The 27909-nt window shown below is 40.5% G+C and overlaps 1 protein-coding gene across 1 annotated transcript; it reads left to right on the top strand.

The window, feature by feature from the left end:
• The first annotated feature begins 1176 nt into the window (after positions 1-1176).
• On the top strand, positions 1177-21820 carry CNGA1 (cyclic nucleotide gated channel subunit alpha 1). Its single transcript, XM_047092419.1, has 8 exons — positions 1177-1292; positions 2400-2525; positions 3973-4035; positions 8069-8110; positions 8200-8310; positions 9988-10095; positions 10868-10974; positions 20406-21820. Exons 1-8 carry the CDS (start codon positions 1186-1188, stop codon positions 21818-21820), a joined length of 2079 nt encoding a protein of 692 aa, XP_046948375.1. The 5' UTR covers positions 1177-1185.
• Positions 21821-27909: the final 6089 nt, after the last annotated feature.

Below are 27909 nucleotides of genomic sequence, written 5' to 3'. Positions count from 1 at the left end.
GAGGGCAGCGCGGTAACTGCCAAGCAAGCGGGGTGGAGGAGAGGCGCCCCAGGCACAGCGGGGCCCTGTGGCCCGGCTGGGCTTCCAAGTCAATGGTCGCAAAGCAGCGGCTGTATCTCCCCACAGGCACACCGTTCGTGCCCACCAGGAACTTCTCCGAGGTTCCAGGCGACGTGGTTGCAGCACACCGGAGGCCAGCGGACGACCGTGAGAGGTCGCTAAGGGCAGTGGCGTGGTCTCTGGGTGACTGCAGAGCCTCGCCTGGAAGGTGATGCGCAGCGCGCCTGCGCTCCATTCAGCGCTTCTGTCCAAGAGCCAGAGGTTGGTCTCGAACTGCCAACTGCCGCGGGGTAGGACGTACCTGGGGGAATTCAGAATCCCTTCGTTCTGGGCATTCTCCTGATGCCTGAGATGGTTGCACGAGCAGCCGAGCACTATATGTAATCATTTAGGGGCCTTGCTAAGTGTGTCACATCCAGTTTTTCCTCCAAAGTTTAAATACCGCTCAAGACCCCCCCCCCCCCCGCCCGCCCCCGCTCTGTTTTTTTGGAATGCTTGTAGAAATTCATAGCTGATTACAGTCATTTTGGTATTTTATTTTACTGCTTTTTATTATTACTTGTTTGATCTGTATGTGAGGTCCCTATAGTTTTGTTCTCTGACGACATTGCCTGAATATTTTAAAGCTGGGGTAAATTCAGGGGCACCTGGGTGGCTCCGTGGGTTAAGCCAGGTCATGATCTCACGGGTGGTGAGTTCGAGCCACGTGTGGGGGGCTCTGTGCTGACAGCTCAGTGCCTGAGGCCTGCTTCGGATTCTGTCTCTCTCTCTCTCTTTCTCTCTCTCTCTCTCTCTCTGCCCCTCCCCTGCTTGTGCTCTGTCTCTCTCTCAAAAATAAAAATAAACATTAAATGAAAAAGCTGTGGTAAATCCAAAATTAAGAAAAAAAAGTTTACACGTCTGGTATATTCTTGAATTAAAAAGATACACAAAAAAACTGGCTAGTGGTAATGAAGGGCTTAGGCCACATCTATATTCTATTAGAGAATAAGTCCTATATATAACTGGAAATAAAATTATGATGAGAGCCTTAGATGAATGGTAGAGTGAAACTTTTGATTGTATATGTAAATATATAGTCTTTCTACTAAGAAGACTTTTTTCTCCCCAGATATTAAACTAACCATGAAGAAAAATATTATCAATACACGGTTCTCTTTTATAAACGTTCCCAATGTGATTGTTCCAGATATTGAAAAGGAAATAAGGAGGATGGAAAATGGAGCATGCAGGTAAATCCATGCGTTGTTAATACCAGCCACCACTAATAAATTTAACTAGGCTTGATTTCAGTTTAACTTTTTCTTTGTGACTTTACCCTTTGTAATTCATTTAATTTTGTGAATGTGTTTATACTTTGGAACAGCATAACTTGTCTCACAAGTGAACAGAGATATTATTGTGGTGATTATTTAGAAGCACTTAGGCCAGGCCTTTTCTCATGGGACATTTCAAATCTAAAGGGGTGGCATTGCCATAGATGAATGTGAAAATAATAGTGTGATATGCTGAATGTTTTAGAAGTATAATTTAAAGTGGCTACCCCATGAATGCATAGACATTTATACACATATATTGCATTTATTTTTCGTGGAAAGAAGTGTTATTACAGGTTAGTCCATACAAATGGATAATGTGACCTAAAAACATAGATATCATACTTTCTATTTGATAAATATTAACGTTGATCAATGCGTCAAGTAATAGAAATATGGAAGACCTAGAAAGTGGTTTCTGAACTACAATTCAGTAGTATGCACTGAATTATGCATATATTCTATCTAATTCCATGTATTCTAGAAGTTCTCATTTCCCTCTAATTAAAATGGGGGTAGGGGCACTCGAGTGACTCATTTGGTTGAGCATCTGACTCTTGATTTTGTCTCAGGTCTTGATTTCAGGGTCATGGGATACAGCCCCACATTGGGCTCCGTGCTGGGTGTGAGGCCCACTTAAAAAAAAAGAAAAAGCGTCATATGTTAGTTTGAGAGGGAAGGAGAAAAGATGAGGCAGTGGTCCTCCTAATGAGAAACATTATTCCTTCATAATAATTTATTTATTTTAAAAAAATTTTTTTTTCAACGTTTATTTATTTTTGGGACAGAGAGAGACAGAGCATGAACGGGGGAGGGGCAGAGAGAGAGGGAGACACAGAATCGGAAACAGGCTCCAGGCTCTGAGCCATCAGCCCAGAGCCCGACGCGGGGCTCGAACTCACGGACCGCGAGATCGTGACCTGGCTGAAGTCGGACGCTTAACCGACTGCGCCACCCAGGCGCCCCGCTTCATAATAATTTAAAACATTGATCTAATTCACCTCTGCCTCCTATTGGACCTAGCTCCTTTTCTGATGATGATGATGATGATGACGACAGTGCCTCCATGTTTGAAGAGTCAGAGAATGAAACCCCCCATGCAGGGGATTCCGTTAGAAATAACTCACGCAGAAGGGGACCAACACAGAGGTGAGCAGTATAATCTATCCCTCCGTATCTCTTTCTAAACTATTATTTAGAGGGAAGAAAGGTCTTCTACTCCTCCATTTAGTGGGCTTGGCAATGCTCCTGCTACCCAGCCACTGTGCAGGATCTCAGGAGTAACTTGCTACTTATTCTTTTCCTCTCTTGGAAAGCACAGGCTGATGATTATCGATGCCCACGGGGCTTTGAGTCACAAACACTCTTGCTGATCATTTCCCCTGAGACTGGTCTCTGCCCCTTTAGAACCTGATGCCTCAGTCCTCTCTGACTTCTTCCGCCTTTCTGATCCTTCTTTCAGGGCCCTGAGGCAATGGTATGTGGGAAGGGTTGGCTGTCTTCCTCTGAAATGCTGTATCCCATTTGCCCCTACTTTCAGGGAAGTTGAGCACAGGAGTGCGTAGCTAGAACAGAAAAGCTAAAAGTCCTTAGTAGGAAATGAAGCACTCATGAGAACTTCACACACATGCCTCTAAGGGTGTGGGCACGAATGTGATTTTGGTGTGGATCAGGAGTTCCCATATTGTGGGACACATTTACTTTTTCTTTGCTTTTTCTCCCTCCTTTTTTCCTCTCTCTTATTTCTGCTTCCACCAACAACCTTCAGTTTCCCCAGTGTTTTTTATTTGTCTTTTCTTCTCTTCCAATCTTCTCTGACAATCTAAGTCTTAGATGTCTTGCTGGCATCCAAGTTGCCTCACTTGAGGCCATGGAGGATGCTAATTTTTGGTGCTAGCATTGATTGATAGGTGTTTACTAATCACTCTGGTTCATCGCATTGATATTTAGCAATTCAAGCTTCATGGAGGCTCTATATTTTCAAAATTTGTCTAGACAATAGTAACTGAAGATAATTTGGTCTTGAAAAAAATTTTTGTAATGTTTATTTATTTTTGAGAGAGAGAGAGAGAGAGACAGAGCACGAATGGGGGAGGGGCATAGAGAGAGGGAGATGCAGAATCCCAAGCAGGCTCCAGGCTCTGGGCTGTGTGCACAGAGCCCAACACAGGGCTCGAATTCACCAACCGTAAGGTCATGAACTGCAAGATCGTGAACAGAGAGATCATGACCTGAGCCAAAGTCGGCTGCTACACTGACTGAGCCACCCAGATGCCCTGATAATTTGTTCTTTAAGACTTCTTGGGGCACCTGGGTGGCTCAGTCAGTTAAGCATCTGACTCTTGATTTTGGCTCAGGTCAAGATCTCATGGTTTGTGAGTTCAAGCCCTACGTCAGGCTCTGCACTGAAGGCATGGAGCCTGCGTGGGATTCTCTCTCTCTCCCTCTATCTCTGTCCCTCCCCTGCTCATGCTCTCTCTCTCTCTCTTAAAATAAATGAACATTAAAAAAAACAATTTTTTAAAAAAGACTGTTCTTTAATGGCATTATGCAGATGGTAACTGTTATGATTTTACTGTACTTTTTCATTTTCCAGGGAGCACTACCTGCCTGGTACCATTGCACTTTTCAACGTTAACAACAGCAGCAATAAGGAGCAGTAAGTACATTTACAATAGAAAACCAAAACTTTGCTCTTAAAGAACACCAGTAAAATGTAGGAATATATCTGAATCTGCTATAGAGGAGAACTTTATTAGGAAAACTCTATTTAATGCAATGGCAATGGTATTCTATTATTTTGTCATGTGGTTATTTACTTCTGAAAAATGTGGCTACCCATATTAAAAGCAGAATGTATTTAGGTATGTATGTGTGTTTAAATACAAATAGAAAACCATGTCTCCTGTGTAAATGCAGTTGCCCCACCTGTTGGACAAAAATGAATGAAATATCAGTAATCCTTTCCATTCTGAGCCAGTGTGCCTTAGGTCAATTCCTCAGGAGACGATCTCTGAGAAGGGAGTTAGGGGAGCAGAACGGGGCAGAGGGAGAAGTTGAACTTCAGAGAATAGAGTTGATATGCCATACGATCCCATGGGAAACTCTAGAGCAGGGATGGCCCTTCAGAGTTGTGTCATAGTTAGGCAGTAGGACCGGGCCTTTACCCTCATGCACACTGTAGTCATAGTCACCCTTATTCCTGATGGATTTCAGCCCCTTGTCACTGTGCCTTTCTTGAGTTATAGCTGCCATATTTGTCCATTTACCACTAAAACTGGGCTGGAGAACACCAAAGGCACCAGAGTGGATGATCTATGTGCCAAATACATCCCCCTCACCCACTCTAACACAGCAACACTATCTAGTTCTGATTAAAGAACTTGCTTCATGCCTTGCATGAGGGGCCTAAAGTGACTGGGGAGCAGTCATAGCTTAATGTTTAATGGGACACCTACCGTGTTCCCTGGAAGACACGTGACCTATCTGGAAGCCTTTAGATCCACAGAGCAGAAAGTTGTGGGGATGAGAAGCACACATTTCCTATGTGAATCACTCCTACTTCAACTCCTTGGTTCCCAGACCCATGCATGGCCATTTCCTTTTCCACACAAAAGGGATGACTGGGCACTGCTTGGAGCTGTGACATTAGAAAGATTAACTTTACCATTGTTTTTCAAGGTCACTTCTAAGGAGGGCTATGGTATAGACATAGCCCATTTTGGCTTGTATCCTGATGTCAAGCTGACCCATTCATCGACCAGATCATTGATGATGACCTGTCCTGTAAGACCCACACATATGGCCCTGGTGGAGAGTTGAAGAGTAGGAGCTGATGCAACGGTGGTAGATGACATGATGGAAGGGTAGTGAGCACCTGCTCAATCCCAGATATACCACTTCATCATGTGATAGATTGCTGTACAACCTCATGACTTGTTAGTTCTGACAGAATCCAATTCATGGTCAACAGTCATCTTCTGTTCCACGGTTAGTCAGTCCTCTTTCAAGGCCCTATTAACATGATGCCATTGATATAGTGGGCCAATGTGACGCTCCAAGGAATGTCCAGATAGTCCAGGTCCCTCTAGGCTGTGTCATGACATTAAGCAGGACAGATAACATAGCCCTGGAAGAGACTATAAATGTGCCATCTTCCATCCCATAACTATTTCAGATCCTCTTCCCTGATAGTGATAAAAAAAAAAATAACACAGTCACTGTGACTGGCCCAGAACTTTAGGTATATGGTTTAGATAGCACAAATGCATTGTTTTTCACATTTGCCACAGGAGCCACAATTGGGGCTGCTATGTGCTTGATTTTCAGTAGTCTACTGCTGTTCATGAGTATCCATGTGAATTTTGTAGGGACAAGACATTGAATTAAATGTGGGGGGACTACCACCCCTGCATGCATTAAGTCTTTAAGGGTCTCATTTTCTTTCCCTCCTGTTTAGGATGTAATATTGTTTTCGGCCAGCAGGTGGGAGGCAGCTTGAAAGCTTCCACTTGGCCCTCCCCCTTATAATAGCTCTTACTCTACAAGTTAAGGAACTAGTAGGGATAAGGTTCTGCCAATGACCAAATATATGTATCCACTTACATTCCAGTTAACATTGAGGAACTGGAGAAATGACCACAATAGAGGTCCTTAGATCCAGTGGAAACCCCCACGTTGTAAATCATACAGGATTCTGTTATTAGTAGGTCACCATATGCTGCCCCCCACTTTAATGGGAGGCATGATGACGCTTCAATCCCTGGGTCTCAATAACAGCTTGGGTCTTTTGCCAAACAGTCTTTAATGTATCTAGGTACTCCCTCTTCTCCCAGCGTATAGTCACCTATGTAAGTGACCATGGGTTTTCTCTGGGGAAAGACTGGGGAAATCATTACTGAGTATACTGGTCATAGTGTTTGCAGAGTCTTTCTTTATGGGGGCTTGGCTCCCTCTTCAGTCAGTGGTTTCATTTCTGAGAACTGGCTCAGGTTTAGAAACTACTCATAAGGTTGTGACTTTTTATCCGGTTAAGTTGCCTTCAACCTCTTAATCATCCATACCTGATATGTTTTCATTGTATACATTAAACAGTACCCCAACAAACCAAAAGGATGCCCATCTATCTAGGAATCCAGTATACAATTAACTTCTTCTATAGCTGTCTATGAGTTAAGCCCTCTGGCTACCATGCTCACCTTCATGGTAATTATAGTTATTGGACCCATCTCTCCTCTGATGTGTAAGCACTGCCACCGATCTCTTATTCCCAGGTTCTGTCATATCAGTTGCTCTCAGAGAACCCAGTTTTGCACCCAGTTCAGTATCTCCCACTACCAGCTCTGGCTTATAGAGGACAATACCACTGAGTTTCTTAATGATGCTGGTGCACCTCTCACCAGCATATTCCTTATCATTTTTGTGTCTTCTGAGCCCTCTTAGGGACCATAGTCAGTTGGTGGGTTATCTTCCTTACTTGGTATGTCCACTTCAGCACATCACTTCTCTCAGTCTCCCTGATACCTTCCTCCACCGTCTGTCATGGCACTTTGTAATTTCTATTACACTTAGCACAAATCATCATTTTTTCTGAGCTTCTGAGAGCCATCCCAGCAGTGTGTTGGCACCATTTCCATGGATCTGGGCTAGGGTGTTGAAGCCTATAACACAAGAATATGCTGTCATGGCAGTAAATTCTCCCTTGTCCAGTTTTATGTTCTGTTCCCCTTTGTACGTGACAGTCTTAGGTGCCAAGCCCCATGTCTTTATCTAATTTATTTCATATTTCTCCTCAATAGCAGCATTCTACTTTTCCTGGGCTATTGATATGCAGACTAAATTCACTTGTACATTTGCTCCTGAAAATTTTCTTCCTTTTAGTGTCCTCACTCTTCTCAACCACTCCAACTCTTACCCATGCTTTGAGGCCTAGCCCTATCTCCCTTTAACATCCTCTCTGACTACCCTAGTGGTAGTGCAATGCCTGTTCATTCATATCTGAATAATAAACTTTCCCAAGACATCTGAGCCAACAATGGCAGCCTGTTTTGACCGTAGGTCTGCCTGGCTCCAGAATCCATTCTTCAGCTAATAGAACCAACTGTAGGAAGGAGCCTCAAATCGCATAATCTCCACTGCAGAAGAAATTGTATATAGAGAAAAGGTGATCTCAAATTCAGTGAATGATTCTAAGAATTGGGATTCCACTGTGTGGAGTTTTTTGACTACTCATAAAAAATTGCTTCAGTCAGGATTACCCTTCTAAAGAAAATTGATGGCATTTTCTTGAAATTCTCCAAGTTCTTACTCAATAATAAATATAAGTGATATCAAGAAGCTTACATTTTAAATAATAATTTTTTTTTGTACACATTGAGACTTTTTGAAAGTGCACTCTTGGGAGTTGTTGTTTTCTAAATTTCCCTTGTTGGGTTTATGCCTTTATCCACCTCCCTTGTCTTCAATTTTCCATGTGTACTAACCCAGGAATGTTTGTTTGTTTGTTTTATTATCTAGGTGTAGGTCTATTTTTGTATAACTCTCCATTAGAAGACCAGATTTCTAGTTCTTAGCACGCGGGCAGGTCTCTGAAGACAAGGTTCAGATTTCTTGCTCAATAGAGAGGGAAGTAAATAAGAATGGAAGTCAGGATGTAATTTGATTGTGTGACTTAGATATTATTTCTTCTTTAGAGAACCAAAAGAAAAAAAGAAAAAGAAGAAAGAAAAGAAGAGGTAAGTTAGGCTTTGGCATGAATGATCCCAGATTTTTTGGCCCATAAAATTTTCATATTTTATTACTGACTACATCTCTCACTTTTCAGCAAGTCAGATGATAAAAATGTAAATAAAAAGGACTCAGAGAAGAAAAAGAAGAAAGAAAAGGAAAAAGAGAAGAAAAAGAAAGAGGAGAAAGGCAAAGATAAGAAAGAAGAGTAAGTGTTTTTACTGGCGTTGAAATTAGGAATGAATTTGTAATGGATTTTGGATGCAAGGCTAATTTCCTAAAAGTTTATAATTATGAAACCTTGTGTAAAAGACTAAATAGATTGTTATCTAATGGGAATTAATTTTTTTTTCTTATTTCCTTAAAGTGACCAATGGTAGTTTTATTCTTACTTTTCTCATCAAGACTTTTCAATGTTATGGTTAACTGACTTCCTCAAGTCCTGGTGAAGATAAATTTACCATTCGGAGATATTTGGATTTCAAGAGAATTAGGTTTCTAGGGTCTTACCATTAATTTTTTTTAATTGAAATAAAAATTTAATAATTTTACTAACATTTTTGAGTAATAAATACTGTATGGCAAATACTCCAAAGTAAGCTAGTCTCCTTGCAAAAGCCATGCTTAATTCTGAGAGCAGGACAGGGCGCCTGGGTGGCTCAGTCAGTTAAGGGTCTGACTTGCACTTGGGTCATGATCTCGCAGACTTTGAGTTCCAGCCCTGCATTGGGTTCTGGGCTGACAGCTCAGAGCCTGGACCCTGCTTCTGATTCTGTGTTTCTTTCTCTCTCTGTCTCTCTCTCTCTCTCTCAAAAATAAGGAAACATTAAAAAAAAATTCTGAGCTCAGTACAAATGCTTATTAAAACTCCAACCATTTGCAAGATCTTTTGTAAGCAAACATTTGAGGGTTAGAATTTCATAAGGGTGAGGCCGAATGATATTTTCAAAACTATCTTTTTACTTTTTATTAAAGGGGAAATTGTTTTCTAAGCTTAAAGAAAACTCTTTTTCTTTACCAGATAATATTCACTTATTTGTGCCTGCTAGAAAGCCATTGAAGTTCTTACAAAGGAAAAAGTCCTTTGCAATATAGGCTTGGGGTGCCTGGCTGGCTCAGTCAGTAGAGGGGGCGACTGTTCCTCTCGGGTTGTTAAATTCAAGCTCCACACTGGGTGTAGAGATTATTTAAAAATAATATCTTTAAAAACAAAAAAACCCAACCCCTCTCCCCAAACCCAATAGAGGCTTGATACTAGGCAATTAAAAAAATTTTTCCATTTGACGATATATTTCCTTCCTTCCTTCCTTCCTTCCTTCCTTCCTTCCTTCCTTCCTTCCTTCCTTCCTCCTTCTACCTCCTATTGCCTCTTCATCCTTCATAGATGCTTATGAACAAGTACCTTTTATTAGATTGTGTTACAGTCTTCTTTCCACACAGATGAGAGCTCCCTCTCACAGTGTAGTTCCTGATTATTTTGTTACCTGGTAGGAAAAGTGGTAACACCACCATTCTCTCACCACCTACAACCTACCAAAGAAGTCTACGGAATATTCAGAATCTGGCATGATCTGTGCCATTATTCCTTTTCAGTGGCTGAATTGATGGAAGTATCTGCAGCATGGCAGTAAAACAGGGCTTTAATAAAAGTCTAATGTAAGGTTTAATGTAAGACTAATAATTTAACCATCTATCCAGCCCTCACTAGGCAATTGCTGATGTCTAATACACTCATGCCAAGCTAATGTTCTCCCTGGAGGGTGAGCTTCTCCAGCTTAGTTCTGTTTCATTAATTGTGGATAATGGACATAACCATATTTAACATGTGAAATAAAAATTTTCTTGTTTCTTGGTAACCTTCTACTTCATTTCAAATTGCTGCTAGGGAGAAGAAAGAAGTCACAGTTATTGATCCCTCAGGAAACACATACTACAACTGGCTGTTTTGCATCACCTTACCTGTCATGTACAACTGGACTATGATTATTGCAAGGTATCTATATATTTTTGTGGATCTCAATTTGCTTCTAGTTTCTGAGTTAACTGACTTAATGGTTTGGTCCAGAGCTCTTCAGGACATACATCCTTTCTCCACCTCAGGTTGTAAAGAGAGGTTATGTTATTCTCAATGTGTTTTCCTGACATCAGGAGAAGATGTATTGGTTGCCAGTATACTTGGAAATCCAGTACTGGAATGAAGTGTGGGGGGATAGTTTTAAACTTTTGATTGCTGAGTCGTTTTATTAGAATTTTGGGAGAAAATAAAGTTTGGGAGAAACTTTATTTTCGTGGCCTAAGAAAAAAACATTGCCAGGAGTGGAAGAAGATAAAAAATTTAGGTTGTTTTAGAGCAAGATATGTTTCTCAGGTATGTCTATGGTTCTCTGTCTTTTAGATAGTAAACATCTCAGCAACCTAGGACCAAGCACAATTCCTGGAAGCATTTTGGGTACAGATAGTCAATAAGAACCTGGTTATCAATGTGTATAAGCCAATATATTTTGACATTAGCTTGAGGCCATTTATTCTTATTTGATGTTTCCACAAAGCGAACTAGTGTAATCGAAAGAATGTTGGAATTCAGACACATGAGAAAAATAAATCAAACCATTCAGATTCGGAAAAGCTGTGGTTGATTAAATGGACTCTAAGGACCCTCTCAGCCTTAGTGCATTATACCTCTTACCATGATAAAAAGTATACAGAGAAGACTTTTACTTAAACTGGCTCCCAGTTCATTTTATTTACATGTTTTTCTTTTACAGAGCATGTTTTGATGAACTTCAGTCTGATTACTTAGAATATTGGCTCATTTTTGATTACCTATCAGACATAGTCTATCTTCTTGATATGTTTGTACGAACAAGGACAGGTAAATACGTTCAGCTTTGGATATTTTGCAATGTTGTGCTTTTATCTCTATAGTATAATTTGAAATTTTTTAATTCAAGTCTTCTTCAAAATAAGCTCACAGATCTATTTTAGAAGAAAAAGCACTGTTGGAAACAAGAATACCATATATTCACCCACAAGCTTAGGCCACTCCAACGGATTCAGGTTACTTGGCAACATTTTGAATGTGGATTGGTGGGTTTCCTCCATTATCTTGTTCATTGGTTTTATGCCAGTGGGAGGAATAGAGAGAACAGAAATATTGTGCCAGCTCTGTGGTAAAAAGGTAATTACTACCTCACAGAGAGATTCCATGAAGAGGCATGGGGAGAAATCAGTGTATCCGGCACAGCTGTACTAGACATTATAACAGTACACACATCCTTTTTTTATTTTATTTTATTTTATTTTATTTTATTTTATTTTATTTTATTTTATTTTATTTTTACTTTTTTTTCAATATATGAAATTTATTGTCATATTGGTTTCCATACAACACCCAGTGCTCATCACAAAAGGTGCCCTCCTCAATACCCATCACCCACCCTCCCCTCCCTCCCACCCCCCATCAACCCTCAGTTTGTTCTCAGTTTTTAAGAGTCTCTTATGCTTTGGCTCTCTCCCACTCTAACCTCCTTTTTTTTCTTCCCCTCCCCCATGGGTTTCTGTTAAGTTTCTCAGGATCTACCTAAGAGTGAAAACATATGGTATCTGTCTTTCTCTGTATGACTTATTTCACTTAGCATCACACTCTCCAGTTCCATCCACGTTGCTACAAAGGGCTATATTTCATTCTTTCTCATTGCCACGTAGTACTCCATTGTGTATATAAACCACAATTTCTTTATCCATTCATCAGTTGATGGACATTTAGGCTTTTTCCATAATTTGGCTATTGTTGAGAGTGCTGCTATAAACATTGGGGTACAAGTGCCCCTATGCATCAGGACTCCTGTATCCCTTGGGTAAATTCCTAGCAGTGCTACTGCTGGGTCATAGGGTAGGTCTATTTTCAATTTTTTGAGGAACCTCCACACTGTTTTCCAGAGTGGCTGCACCAGTTTGCATTCCCACCAACAGTGCAAGAGGGTTCCCGTTTCTCCACATGCTCTCCAGCATCTATAGTCTCCTGATTTGTTCATTTTGGCCACTCTGACTGGCGTGAGGTGATATCTGAGTGTGGTTTTGATTTGTATTTCCCTGATGAGGAGTGACGTTGAGCATCTTTTCATGTGCCTGTTGGCCATCCAGATGTCTTCTTTAGAGAAGTGTCTATTCATGTTTTCTGCCCATTTCTTCACTGGGTTATTTGTTTTTCGGGTGTGGAGTTTGGTGAGCTCTTTATAGATTTTGGATACTAGCCCTTTGTCCAATATGTCATTTGCAAATATCTTTTCCCATTCCGTTGGTTGCCTTTTAGTTTTGTTGGTTGTTTCCTTTGCTGTGCAGAAGCTTTTTATCTTGATGAGGTCCCAGTAGTTCATTTTTGCTTTTAATCCCCTTGCCTTTGGGGATGTGTCAAGTAAGAAATTGCTACGGCTGAGGTCAGAGAGGTCTTTTCCTGCTTTCTCCTCTAAGGTTCTGATGGTTTCCTGTCTCACATTCAGATCCTTTATCCATTTTGAGTTTATTTTTTGTGAATGGTGTGAGAAAGTGGTCTAGTTTCAATCTTCTGCATGTAGCTGTCCAGTTCTCCCAGCACCATTTGTTCAAGAGACTGTCTTTTTTCCATTGGATGTTCTTTCCTGCTTTGTCAGATATTGGTTGGCCATACATTTGTGGGTCTAGTTCTGGGGTTTCTATTCTATTCCATTGGTCTGTGTATCTGTTTTTGTGCCAATACCATGCTGTCTTGATGATTACAGCTTTGTAGTAGAGGCTAAAGTCTGGGATTGTGATGCCTCCTGCTTTGGTCTTCTTCTTCAAAATTACTTTGGCTATTCAGGGCCTTTTGTGGTTCCATATGAATTTTAGGATTGCTTGTTCTAGTTTCGAGAAGAATGCTGGTGCAATTTTGATTGGGATTGCATCGAATGTGTAGATAGCTTTGGGTAGTATTGACATTTTAACAATATTTATTCTTCCAATCCATGAGCATGGAATGTTTTTCCATTTCTTTATATCTTCTTCAATTTCCTTCATAAACTTTCTATAGTTTTCAGCATACAGATCTTTTACATCTTTGGTTAGATTTATTCCTAGGTATTTTATGGTTCTTGGTGCAATTGTGAATGGGATCAGTTTATTTATCTTTCTGTTGCTTCATTATTAGAGTATAAGAATGCAACTGATTTCTGTACATTGATTTTGTATCCTGCAACTTTGCTAAATTCATGTACCAGTTCTAGCAGACTTTTGGTGGAGTCTATCAGGTTTTCCACGTATAATATCATGTCATCTGCAAAAAGTGAAAGCTTGACTTCATCTTTGCCAATTTTGATGCCTTTGATTTCCTTTTGTTGTCTGATTGCTGATGCTAGAACTTCCAACACTATGTTAAACAACAGCGGTGAGAGTGGACATCCCTGTTGTGTTCCTGATCTCAAGGAAAAAACTCTCAGTTTTTCCCCATTGAGTATGATGTTAGCTGTGGGCTTTTCATAAATGGCTTTTATGATCTTTAAGTATGTTCCTTCTATCCCAACTTTCTCGAGGGTTTTTACTAAGAAAGGTTGCTGAATTTTGTCAAATGCCTTTTCTGCATTGGTTGACAGGATCATATGGTTTTTATCTTTTCTTTTATTAATGTGATGTATCACGTTGATTGATTTGTGAATGTTAAACCAGCCCTACATCCCAGGAATGAATCCCACTTGATCATGGTGAATAGTTCTTTTTATATGCTGTTGAATTCGATTTGCTAGTATCTTATTGAGAATTTTTGCATCCATATTCATCAGGGATATTGGCCTGTAGTTCCCTTTTTCTACTGGGTCTCTGTCTGGTTTAAGAATCAAAGTAATACTGGCATCATAGAATGAGTCTGGAAGTTTTCCTTCCCTTTCTATTTCTTGGAAAGCTTGAGAAGGATAGGTATTATCTCTGCTTTAAACATCTGGTAGAACTCCCCTGGGAAGCCATCTGGTCCTGGACTCTTATTTGTTGGGAGATTTTTGATGACTGATTCAATTTCTTCACTGGTTATGGGTCTGTTCAAGCTTTCTATTTCCTCCTGATTGAGCTTTGGAAGCGTGTGGGTATTTAGGAATTTGTCCATTTCTTCCAGGTTGTCCAGTTTGTTGGCATATAATTTTTCATAGTATTCCCTGATAATTGTTTGTATCTCTGAGGGATTGGTTTTAATAATTCCATTTTCATTCATGATTTTATCTATATGGGTCATCTCCCTTTTCTTTTTGAGAAGCCTGGCTAGAGGTATACCAATTTTGTTTATTTTTTCAAAAAACCAACTCTTGGTTTCGTTGATCTGCTCTACAGTTTTTTTTAGATTGTATATTGTTTATTTCTGCTCTGATCTTTATTATTTCTCTTCTTCTGCTGGGTTTAGGCTGTCTTTGCTGTTCTGCTTCTATTTCCTTTAGGTGTGCTGTTAGATTTTGTATTTGGGATTTTTCTTGTTTCTTGAGATAGGCCTGGATTGCAATGTATTTTCCTCTCAGGACTGTCTTCGCTGCATCCCAAAGCGTTTGGATTGTTGTATTTTCATTTTCATTTGTTTCCATATATTTTTTAATTTCTTCTCTAATTGCCTGGTTGACCCACTCATTCTTTAGTAGGGTGTTCTTTAACCTTCATGCTTTTGGATGTTTTCCAGACTTTTCCTGTGGCTGATTTCAAGCTTCATAGCATTGTGGTCTGAAAGTATGCATGGTATGATTCCAATTCTTGTATACTTATGAAGGGCTGTTTTGTGACCCAGTGTGTGATCTATCTTGGAGAATGTTTCATGTGCGTTCGAGAAGAAAGTATATTCTGTTGCTTTGGGATGCAGAGTTCTAAATATATCTGTCAAGTCCATCTGATCCAATGTCTCATTCAGGGCCCTTGTTTCTTTATTGACCGTGTGTCTAGATGATCTATCCATTTCTGTAAGTGGAGTGTTAAAGTCCCATGCAATTACCACATTCTTATCAATAAGGTTGCTTATGTTTGTGATTAATTGTTTTATATATTTGGGGGCTCCTGTATTCAGCACATAGACATTTATAATTGTTTGCTCTTCCTGATGGATAGACCCTGTGATTATTATATAATGCCCTTCATCTCTTGTTACAGCCTTTAATTTAAAGTCTAGTTTGTCTGATATAATATGGCTACTCCAGCTTTCTTCTGACTTCCAGTGGCATGATAAATAGTTCTCCATCCCCTCAATCTCAATCTGAAGGTGTCCTCAGGTCTAAAATGAGTCTCTTGTAGACAGCAAATAGATGGGTCTTGTTTTTTTATCCATTCTGATACCCTATGTCTTTTGGTTGGCGCATTTAGTCCATTTACATTCAGTGTTATTATAGAAAGATATGGGTTTAGAGTCATTGTGATGTCCGTAGGTTTCATGCTTGTAGTGATGTCTCTGATATTTTGTCTCACAGGATCCCCCTTAGGATCTCTTGTAGGACTGTTTTAGTGGTGACGAATTCTTTCAGTTTTGGTTTGTTTGGGAAGACCTTTATCTCTCCTTCTATTCTAAATGACAGACTTGCTGGATAAAGGATTCTCGGCTGCATATTTTTTCTGTTCCTCACATTGAAGATTTCCTGCCATTCCTTTCTGGCCTGCCAGGTTTCAGTAGAGAGAATAGTCACAAATCTTATAGGTCTCCCTTTATATGTTAGAGCACGTTTATCTCTAGCTGCTTTCAGAATTTTCTCTTTATCCTTGAATTTTGCCAGTTTCACTATGATATGTCGTGCAGAAGATCGATTCAAGTTACATCTGAAGGGAGTTCTCTGTGCCTCTTGGATTTCAATACCTTTTTCCTTCCCCAGTTCAGGGAAGTTCTCAGCTATGCTTTCTTCAAGTACCCCTTCAGCACCTCCCCCTCTCTCTTCCTCCTCTGGAATACCAATTATGCGTAGATTATTTCTCTTTAGTGCATCACTTAGTTCTCTAATTTTCCCCTTATACTCCTGGATTTTTTTATCTCTCTTTTTCTCAGCTTCTTCTTTTTCTATAATTTTATCTTCTAGTTCACCTATTCTCTCCTGTCTCTTCAATCCAAGCCGTGGTTGTCTCCATTTTAATTTGCAGTTCATTAATAGCATTTTTTTTAGCTCCTCCTGGCTGTTCCTTAGACCCTTGATCTCTGTAGCAAGAGATTCTCTGCTGTCCTTTATACTGTTTTCAAGCCCAGCGATTAATTTTATGACTATTATTCTAAATTCAGTTTCTGTTATATAGTTTAAATCGTTTTTGATCAGTTCGTTAGCTGTCGTTATTTCCTGGAGGTTTTTTTGAGGGGAATTCTTCCATTTCATCATTTTGCATCATCCCTGGAGTGGTGCGGGACTGCGGGGCACTTCCCCTGTGTCGTCTTGGATAACTTGTGTTGGTGGGCGGGGCCGCAGTCAGACCTGATGTCTGCCCCCAGCCCACTGCTGGGGCCACAGTCAGACTGGTGTGTGCCTTCTCTTTCCCTCTCCTAGGGGCAGGATTCACTGTGGGGTGGCGTGGCCCGTCTGGGCTACTTGTACACTGCCAGGCTTATGGTGCTGGGGATCTGGCGTATTAGCTGGGGTGGGTAGGCAAGGTGCACGGGGGCAGGAGGGGCAGCCTCAGCTCGCTTTTCCTTTGGAGATCTGCTTTGGGAGGGGCCCTGTGGCACCGAGAGGGAGTCAGACCCGCTGGAGGGATGGATCCGCAGAAGCACCGCGTTGGGTGTTTGCGCGGTGCAAGCAAGTTCCCTGGCAGGAACCAGTTCCTTTTGGGATTTTGGCTGGGGGATGGGCGAGGGAGATGGCACTGGTGAGCGCCTTTGTTCCCCGCCAAGCTGCGTTCTGTCGTCCGGGGCTCAACAACTCTCCCTCCCGTTGTCCTCCAGCCCTCCCGCTCTCCGAGCAAAGCTGTTAACTTATAACCTTCCAGCTGTTAAGTCCCGCTTGCTGTCCGAACACACTCTGTCCGGCCCCTCTGCTTTTGCAAGCTAGACTCGGGGCCTCTGCTTGGCCAGCGGGCCGCCCTTCCGCCCCTCTGCCCAGGCTCCCTCCCGCCAGTCCTTGTAGCGCGCACCACCTCTCCGCCCTTCCTACCCTCTTCTGTGGGCCTCTCGTCTGAGCTTGGCTCCGGAGACTCCATTCTGCTAGTCTTCTGGCGGTTTTCTGGGTTATTTAGGCAGGTGTAGGTGGAATCTGAGTGATCAGCAGGACGTGGTGAGCCCAGCGTCCTCCTACGCTGCCATCTTTCCCCCCATCCTTTTTTAAAAAAATATAATTTATTGTCAAATTGGCTAACATGCAGTGTGTAAAGTGTGCTCTTGGTTTTTGGGGTAGAGTCCCATGGTTCATTGCTTATATACAATACCCACTGGTCATCCCAACAAGTGACCTCCTCATTACCCATTTTCCCCTCTCCCCCCCATCAACCCTCAGTTTGTTCTCTGTATTTAATAGTCTCTTATGCTTTGCTTCCCTCCCTCTCTGTTTGTAACTAATTTTTCCCCCTCCCCTTCCCCCATGGTCTTCTGTTAAGTTTCTCAAGATCCACATATGAGTGAAAACATATGATATCTGTCTTTGTCTGAGTGACTTATTTCACTCAGCATAACACCTTCCAATTCCATCCATGTTGCTACAAATGGCATGATTTCATTCTTTCTCATTGCCAAGTAGTATTCCATTGTATATATAAACCACATCTTCTTTATCCATTCATCAGTTGATGGACATTTAGGTTTTATCCATAATTTGGCTATTGTTGAAAGTGCTGCTATAAACATTGGGGTACAAGTGCCCCTATGCATCAGCACTCCTGTATGGGTAAATTCCCATTGGGTAAATTCCTAGTAGTGCTATTGCTGGGTCATTGGGTAGTTCTATTTTTAATTTTTTGAGGAAACTCCACACTGTTTTCCAGAGTGGCTGCACCAGTTTGCATTCCCACCAGCAATGCAAGAGGGTTCCCATTTCTCCACATCCTCACCAGCATCTATAGTTTCCTGATTTGTTCATGTTAGCCACTCTGTGGTGAGGTGGTATCAGTGTGGTTTTGATTTGTATTTCCCTGATGATGAGTGATGTTGAGCATCTTTTCATGTGTCTCTTGGCCATCTGGATGTCTTCTTTGGAAAAGTGTCTATTCATGTCTTTTGCCCGTTTCTTCACTGGATTATTTGTTTTTCAGGTGTTGAGTTTGGTAAGTTCTTTATTGATTTTGGATACTAACCCTTTATCCGATATGTCATTTGCAAATATCTTTTCCCATTCCATCGGTTGCCTTTTAGTTTTGTTGATTGTTTCCTGTGCAGTGAAGAAGCTTTTATCTTGATGAGGTCCCAATAGGTCATTTTTGCTTTTAATTCCCTTGCCTTTGGAGATATGTCGGGCAAGAAATTTCTGCAGCTGAGGTCAAAGAGGTTTTTTCCTGCTTTCTCATCTAGGGTTTTGATGGTTTCCTGTCTCACATTTAGGTCTTTCATCCATTTTGAGTTTATTTGTGTGTGTGGTGTAAGAAAGTGGTCTAGTTTCATTCTTCTGCATGTTGCTGTCCAGTTCTCACAGCACCATTTGCTAAAGAGACTGTCTTTTTTTCCATTGGATACTCTTTCCTCTTTGTCAAAGCTTATTTGGCCATATGTTTGTGGGTCCAACTCTGGGTTCTCTATTCTATTCCATTGGTCTGTTTTTGTGCCAATACCATACTATCTTGATGATTACAGCTTTGTAGTAGAGGCTAAAGTCTGGGATTGTGATGCCTCCCACTTTGGTTTTCTTTTTCAACATTACTTTGGCTATTTGGGGTCTTTTGTGGTTCCATACAAATTTTAGGATTGCTTGTACTAGCTTCGAGAAGAATGCTTGTGCAATTTTGATTGGGATTGCATTGAATGTGTAGATAGCTTTGGGTAATATTGACATTTTAACAACACAGCACAGAGTTGGGTGCCTTCTTTCACTTTTTTTTTCTTAGAGGATCTTTGTAGAAGAATTCCTTATACTGGTTTATTTTCTAATTTTCATCATTGCAGGAGATGAGTTTTGTCTTGATGAACTCTTTAGTGAAAGTTTGTGTAGGGGAGTTATTCTTGATTTGGGGTTTTAAGTGAATTTGTTGAGTTTTGCTTCTCTCGAAGCAATGAAGGTAAGCAGCAGTGAAATTCTAGCAACCCAAAGACTCTTTTGTGCTCCTACAGAGACAGAATTCTTACAAACATGGCTAGCATCTGGTTCCTTGGAAGGCTCATCTTTGTCTTTTAATACCATAAGCATGGAATGCTTTTCCATTTCTTTGTGTCTTCTTCAATTCCTTTCATAAGCTTTCTATAGTTTTCAGCATACAGATCTTTTACATCTTTGGTTAGGTTTATTCCTAGGTATTTTATGGTTCTTGGTGCAATTCTGAATGGGATCAGTTTCTTGATTTCTCTTTCTAACAGTACACACATCCTTAACTCAACTTTGTGGTCATGGTGAGGCATTACTGACCAGGGAGCAGGATCTGATAGCTTCCCACTTAAATATGCTTTTTAAGTAGGTATAAGCTTACTGTTTCTACACTGCTGTCTACATTCAAAGGTAACCACTGTACAGAGAATAGCATTTAAGAATCATTATGTAAAATAGGGACGTGTTGTAAATCCCAGTGTGCTGGGGCAATGTTCCTGTTATTCTGTCCTAGTCACAGCTCTGGTGGCCAGTATAGAAAGGGGAACAAATTCTTTCCTTGATAAAATGTATCAGAATGCTAAAAGTCACGGCCTACTGTGTTAATATCGGAGAAGGGAAGATCCCAGATGTCTAAGGAAGCCTGAGGGATAAGAGGGCTAGAGAAAATGAATCTTTGAAAGACATTTATTCTTCACATTGGTGGGACAAGCAAGAATACACATAATACACAGTAAGGCAGGTACCCAAATTTCAAGGGTGTGGCTAGGATTCTGGGAAGAGAGTGGTGTATGGCTTTAGGCACAAGAGCTGGGGTGTTTTAGAAAACTTCCCAAGAACACTGTTCTTGGCTTTACGTGCATAGACAGGCTGGATCTAGAGAGAATTGCAGATATACATTGTATGGAATCTCTCACTTTGCACTTACAAAGTTTTATTTTTTATTTCTGCAAAATAATATTTTCCGTAGCCATATGTTGATTGGTACTCATATCTGATTGCATTGCTAAAAGCATTTTTACTGGAAATGAAGTCTTGTTTTGCACTCAGTGAAGTTCACTGAGGGTTATTTTAGAAAAAATTCCTAATGGCATAAAAGTGAAAAACATTACAAATTTTTTTTTTTCTATTTTAGGTTACTTGGAACAAGGACTGCTGGTAAAGGAAGAGGTTAAACTCATAGAGAAATATAAATCAAACTTGCAATTTAAACTTGATTTTATATCACTGATACCAACTGATCTGCTGTATTTTAAGCTAGGGTGGAACTATCCAGAAATTAGATTGAACAGACTGTTAAGGATCTCTCGGATGTTTGAATTCTTCCAGAGAACAGAAACGAGAACAAACTACCCAAACATCTTCAGGATTTCTAATCTTGTTATGTATATTGTCATCATTATCCACTGGAATGCATGTGTGTACTTCTCTATTTCCAAAGCTATTGGATTTGGAAATGACACATGGGTGTATCCTGATGTTAATGATCCTGAATTTGGCCGTTTGGCTAGAAAATATGTGTACAGCCTTTACTGGTCTACACTGACTTTGACCACAATTGGTGAAACACCACCTCCTGTGAGGGATTCTGAGTTTGTCTTTGTGGTGGTTGATTTCTTAATCGGAGTGTTAATTTTTGCTACCATCGTTGGTAACATAGGTTCTATGATTTCCAACATGAATGCTGCCAGAGCAGAATTTCAAGCAAGAATTGATGCAATCAAGCAATATATGCATTTTCGAAATGTAAGCAAAGATATGGAAAAGAGAGTTATTAAATGGTTCGACTATCTGTGGACCAACCAAAAAACGGTTGATGAGAGAGAAGTCTTGAAGTATCTACCTGATAAGCTGAGAGCAGAGATCGCCATCAACGTTCACTTAGACACATTAAAAAAAGTGCGTATTTTTGCGGACTGTGAAGCTGGTCTATTGGTGGAGTTGGTCTTGAAATTACAGCCCCAAGTCTACAGTCCTGGAGATTACATTTGCAAGAAAGGGGATATCGGGCGAGAGATGTACATCATCAAGGAGGGGAAACTGGCTGTGGTGGCAGATGATGGAATCACTCAGTTTGTGGTATTGAGTGATGGTAGCTACTTTGGTGAGATCAGCATCCTTAACATTAAAGGTAGCAAAGCCGGCAATCGAAGAACAGCCAATATTAAAAGCATTGGCTACTCAGATCTCTTCTGTCTCTCAAAAGATGACCTCATGGAAGCTCTGACTGAGTACCCAGATGCCAAAACTATGTTAGAAGAGAAAGGAAGGCAAATCCTGATGAAAGACGGCCTGCTGGATATAAATGTTGCAAATGCTGGAAGTGATCCTAAAGATCTTGAGGAGAAGGTCACCCGAATGGAGGGGTCCGTAGACCTCTTGCAAACGAGGTTTGCTCGGATCCTGGCGGAGTATGAGTCAATGCAGCAGAAACTGAAGCAAAGACTCACTAAGGTCGAGCGATTTCTGAAACCACTTATTGACACAGAATTTTCAGCTCTTGAAGGATCTGGAGTTGAAAGTGGGCCCATGGACTCCACCCAGGACTGAAAAGCTGGTTGTTAACAAGGACATGCCTCATGATCCTTTTGGTGATGTTATTAGGCCACTCTAATTTGGAAGAAGAGGAAGATTCAGCTGGGGGATTTTTCCATAAGGAAAATGTGCTTTGGTGCAGGGCACAAGGCCCACATACTCACTTGCGAGGTACTGTGATTAAAGAATCATCGTACTTAGGATTTTTCAGAATGGATAGTGTGCAAAGATATAGAATGATTGTCAGTCTCTATATCTTCTGATCTTTTTCATGTATGTTCCTTTTGTGTAATATGCTTTATAAAAGTGAATAAGTATCCCTCACTTTCAGGCATTTTTGGATCACTGAGGAGCAGCTGGGAATTACCATGTACATCATGTTCAGGGTACCATTTTGAAAAGACTTACAAGGCAGTAAAGTAAAATAAATCCTAAAATGAATACTCTTTATCTGATCATTTAGTAGGGAGTTTAGGATCTTACAGAGCTTCAGAGTCATTTTAAGGGTAGTAATCATTGTACTTTTGGACTTGGGAAGCGTGGTTAAGAGAAACTTCTTATGATAAAAACATGACAAATTAGACTTCACATATATATGCTAATATATAAATATGTAACATTAAAAATCATAAAATGTAGGAATCTTTTATAATAAATTTTTTAAAATTTCTCTGATTCTTTTTTTAATTAAAAAAATTTTTTTGAATGTTTATTTTTGAGAGAGAGAGAGAGACAGATCATGAATGGGGGAGGGGCAGAGAGAGAGGGAGACACAGAATCCAAAGCAGGCCAGGCTCCGAGCCCGACACAGGGCTCGAACTCAGAGCCATGAGATCATGACCTGAGCCGAAATCGGACGCTCAACCGACTGAGCCACCCAGGCGCCCCAAAATTTCTCTGATTCTTAAGGCCTGACAGCAATGACTACTATCTTCCTTATCTGACTGGCCAGCAATAAAAAAAGGGATAAAAATAATTCTATTGCTGGGTGATTAACAAAGGAAATTGTTGTAATGTTAGAAAAGGAGATCTGAAAGTTCAATGGCAGCTTCTTAGAAATTCAGAATCTCAGGCCCTACCCTAGACCTACTGGATTAGAATCTACTTTTTAGCAAGACCCTTGGGTGATTCATACCTACATTAAAGCTTGAGAAGCACCTAATTAGACAACCAGGAAGGAGTTAATGGGATTGTTTTAGAAATTTCAGAAAAGGGAACTGTGTGAGAAGTGTGTGGTTGTGGAAGACATTGCTAATCAGTCATACAGCTCTCTACTGCTTAACCCATGTGGTTCAAAAGTTCTTCTTAACACAGATCGCTGGAATTGATATAAAATTTCTATCTCTGCCTATAATAGTATGGCTTGACATGACATCTTGTTAATTTGACATTTCAAATACTTATATGGACTTTGATCAGTGTATGTCTATGGTAGAGTTTCTTCTGTTCTACCAAAAAGGATATTCATTGAACTATGCATGGTATTTGCAGTCTTATGTTGCCATTTTACATGTTATTTGTTCAATGTCACCCACCAAGTGTTTCTTCACTACAGAGGAAGTGGCTGGTTCTGGAGTGGGTGGGTTGTAATTAAAATGTAATATGGTTTCTGACTGAGACAAGTACTCTTTTTACTCTCTCTTTTTCTTATTTTTAATACTCCTTCTCCTTCACACACATTTTATCCTTTGTGCTCCTTGGTGCCTGTTATAAAAACCTCTAAGGCATTGCAAAGAGACTTGATTTAGTAAGATAAGATGGCTCAGGGCTGGGGTGCTTGGGAGGCTCAGTCAGTTAAGCATCCGACTTCAGCTCAGGTCATGATCTCACAGTTCCTGAGTTCGAGCCCCGCGTCGGGCTCTGTGCTGACAGCTCAGAGCCTGGAGCCTGCTTCGGATTCTGTGTCTCCCTCTCTCTGTTCCCCCACCACTCACACTCTGTCTCTCTCTCGCTCTCTCAAAAATCAAGATTAAAAAAATATGGCTCAGGGTCTGGTTCCCAAGGAGAAGCAGCTCCAGTCACAGCATCCAGGAGGGTGGGTACATCGAGTCTGATCTGGGCTAGAGACACCCATTCTGATTTGATGACCTCGGACCCAAAGCTCTGTAAGTCTTTCTGATGCTTCTATTGGACATGTGGCGGATTCTTGGTACAAAGACTTGAGTCAGGAGGGCTAAGCCAATTCCTTTTCCATGACTCTTCCAGGTGGAGGCTCTGACAGGTAGTGGCAAAGTTCCACTTTAGACACCTGGAGTGCAATGCAGAGGTTCACAACTGGGTTCTGGCTTCATACAGAAATCTTTTAAAGAGACAGGAAATATGTGGCTTTGGGAGACTCATGGTAAGGATGCTGACCTGGGTACAGATAGATGCCAAAGCAGGAACTCACCTTTTGCTAATGCAAGAAACCACCCTTATTCTAGATTGATTCCAGACTCCACTTGCCTGTCTTAACATATTAAGACTAGGACAGGGTATAGATAAGGACAAGGGAGAAATGGTTGAAATTTGAAGTTGTTTAGTAACTAATCTGAGAGCAGATGAGAGAGAATTCTAGAACTCATAGATGGCAGATCAAGGAGGGAGCAGAAGCCCAATCAGCTAGTCTTGCCAGTGTGTCTGATGAGTGTTTACTCTGCATTTCCTGCCCCACTCTAGTATAATGTAATGTTTCCATAGGAATGGATTACTTCAGAGTTTTGCATATATCTTTAAAAAACCCCGGGGCGCCTGGGTGGCGCAGTCGGTTAAGCGTCCGACTTCAGCCAGGTCACGATCTCGCGGTCCGGGAGTTCGAGCCCCGCGTCAGGCTCTGGGCTGATGGCTCAGAGCCTGGAGCCTGTTTCCGATTCTGTGTCTCCCTCTCTCTCTGCCCCTCCCCCGTTCATGCTCTGTCTCTCTCTGTCCCAAAAATAAATAAACGTTGAAAAAAAAAAAATTAAAAAAAAAAAAAACCCCAACTTTTCCAACTTGAAATATGATATAGTTAAACTTCTTACCATTAGGTGGCAATGTTGGTCTACAATCACAACCTCCAAAGCCTGAATGGAACTACATTTTTCTTCACAGAAATTATAGGTAGTAAAATCAGAGCTCTTTGGCAATAATGGGCATTTTTTTCCTAACATGAATATTTCCAGAAGATTTTAGCATAGCAAACTATATGCCAGTCTAAAATTAAAGCATGATCAAATAAAATTTAATATGCAAATTTAATGGATACAGCAACAAGATAAATCGAAGCATTTTAGTATTTCTTAATTTCAGAAAGCTCACCAATGCAATAATGACAATTACATTACAAGAAGCTTTTTACCAATCTGTGAGCTATGTATTAGAGGTAAGCACACACAAAAAAAGGAGCAAGCAGCATTTATATTGAAATTCACTTTATATTTTTATTAAAAAATATCCATTGCTTTAAAAAGTTTGGAAACTATTGATATGTTTTAACAGTGTTGGAAGTATGCCTGGCTAAAACACTGTCAATGTGGTTAATATTCTACCTTATGACTACAGAAATTGTATTATTGGATGCCTTTGTTTATAGACCGTTCAGAATATAAAATACCAGACAACAGGCCTATAGACTCAAAAGAAAAGGTTGCTATTCCCTGGACTAGTTTATCTCTAGGTGAAGGAAGAAAGCAGGAAATTCACGGAAAGGAAATTGGAGCACATAGAAAATGCAAAAAGATTCCAGAGATCGTCTAATTCACCCCTCCTCGTTTTACAAGTACAGAAATGATGATGAGGCAACACTACAGTTGGTGAGGGTGTAGAGTGTCAGGAACTTGGAGTAGCAGTGGGAATTTTTACCTTATGTTGGAGAGCCATGTGCTAATATCTGCTAAAGCCAGGGTCAGGCTGATCTAAAAGCCATCAATTTCATTGTTAGGTATAGTCACTACAGAAAATTGGCCACATATGCATCATAAGACATGTCAAAGAATGCTTATAATAGGTAAAGGTTGGAAACAACCTAAATGTCCATCAAAAGGAAGCCAGATACATGAATTGGAATATAGCCCCATAATGGAATACCATACAACATGCTTGAATAGTAACAGATACCAACACTTAACCTAGTGTTTAGTTTGTGCTGGCACTGTTCAAGTACTTTCTAGATTTCAGTGCATTTAATCTTCGTGATAGCTTGTAAGTTAGGTTCCACTATGTGTTCTGTTTAAAAGATGAGGAAAGGGAGGCACAGAGAGTGTAAGTAATTTGCCCAAGGCCCACAGGAAGGAAGTGGTATAACTGCTCTTTGAACCCGGACAGTGAGGCTTCAGGGCTCCTGCTCTTCACCCTTGCATTCATGAGCCGACTTTCATGTGCATAAAATATCACCTGTACAAAATTTACAAACACACAACACAATACTCAGTAGTGTGCATGGATCTGCACCTCTGATGTCACAGTTTAATAACAGGCATGGGAATATTCGATAGCAGAAATCGGAACATCATTTACACTTGTGGGGCTGGAGAGAATGAGACGGGGGTGGAGGGAGAGTGAAAAATTCAGAGGACTTCAACAGTCCGTGATGTTTTATATTTTTAAAAACAATCTGAAAGACATAAGTTCAAATGTTAAGATCTGATGAACCTAGGTACAAATACATGTATTCTGTCTATAATTTTTGGTATATGTGAACTATTTCAAATGGAAGAGAAAAGAGGCGTAGAAGAGGTGAGTATGAATTCACACAGTTAGTTTAGTGACAAAGCCTGGACTTTTGACCCTTGGTTCAGTGTTTACTTCACTGTGAGGTTGCCCTTGATTGCTCTCTACACAGACCAAGTTGAGTGCTTTATGGGGTTCTACTTGGTGATAACATGTCTGTTACCTGTATGTTTCCACTTTAAGCTAGTCAGACTGCATATTGAGTAAATTCGAGACAATATCTTCTAGAATTACATTTCATGTCTGGCTCTTGGTTTCCTGATGAGTTAGAGGTGAAAGAATGCATTTTTCACCAATGGATTCCTTTGGGGTTCTGAAAATAGCAATTTACCACAAAATTACTCATCGGCCTGACAATGTTGGCCCTTAAAAAGAGTTGATATTGGATTTCTTGTCAGATTGCCAATTTCTCTTTTTAGTTAGATTCATTTTTGTTTTATCTGGGTTGAGCTTTAGCTAGTTGGAGGTGGTCCAAAAAGCTACTTGAGTTAGTTCTTTAGAGATCATGGAGCCTGTTTCCTGGGTTTGTCACAAAGATTGATGATGCCCAGGAGCACAGTACCGTTATGGCACCAAAATCCATGATGTTCCATGCTTTCCTTCAGTGGTCTCATTGCTTTCTCTCTGCAGAAAGGGGGACCAATGAGCCAGCCACTCAGAGCACAAGGGATGAACATTTGCCTACCATTATCAGGAGTCTCTAGAACACAGATGTATTTTTTTTCCATTCATTTTTGAATGTAATAAGTCACCGTCCCTAGTTCCTTCATTTGCCAAAAATACTGATAATCAATAGATTTATATTACAGATATTTCCATTGTTCCATTCAGATATAATTTCAAAATGCCCAAAGAGCACAAAATATATAAAATTACTACGGAAGCATACCACAATAATGTAATATGAAATTTACTTCAATTATATTTCTTTTATTTTTACATCTAAAATAATTGGGCATTCGAAACTTTTTGATTAAAGAGAGGCAAGACTCTTTGGTGACAGAAAACTGAGAGTTGTTTTTTACTGAACTGCAATAATGGCTATTTCCTCCCCTTTTAGAAATTCTTTTTTCACATTTTGGTACTAAATCTCTTAACATAGACCTCTTGGTTTAACACCAGTGACCTAGTTTCATTTCTATCTCTTACCTGGCGAGGGAGACTGCTCTTCTGGCCTCCATGCCAAACCAGAAAGACTTTGCTTCTTTGCAGCTCAGAAAGGATGGTCAAAAATAAATCACAAAGGATCTAAAAATACATAATATAGGGCGCCTGGTGGCTCAGTCGGTTAAACGTCCGACTTCGGCTCAGGTCATGATCTCACGGTCCGTGAGTTCGAGCCCCGCATCGGGCTCTGTGCTGACTGCTCAGAGCCTGGAGCCTGCTTCAGATTCTGTGTCTCCCTCTCTCTCTGACCC

Source organism: Lynx rufus, unplaced genomic scaffold (assembly GCF_022079265.1).
Source record: "Lynx rufus isolate CCGP_SWC_20201006 ecotype Redwood Valley unplaced genomic scaffold, mLynRuf1.p SCAF_3, whole genome shotgun sequence".
NCBI lineage: Eukaryota > Metazoa > Chordata > Mammalia > Carnivora > Felidae > Lynx > Lynx rufus.
Note: the sequence above shows the minus strand (reverse complement) of the source record. Positions and strands in the feature narration are given on the sequence as shown.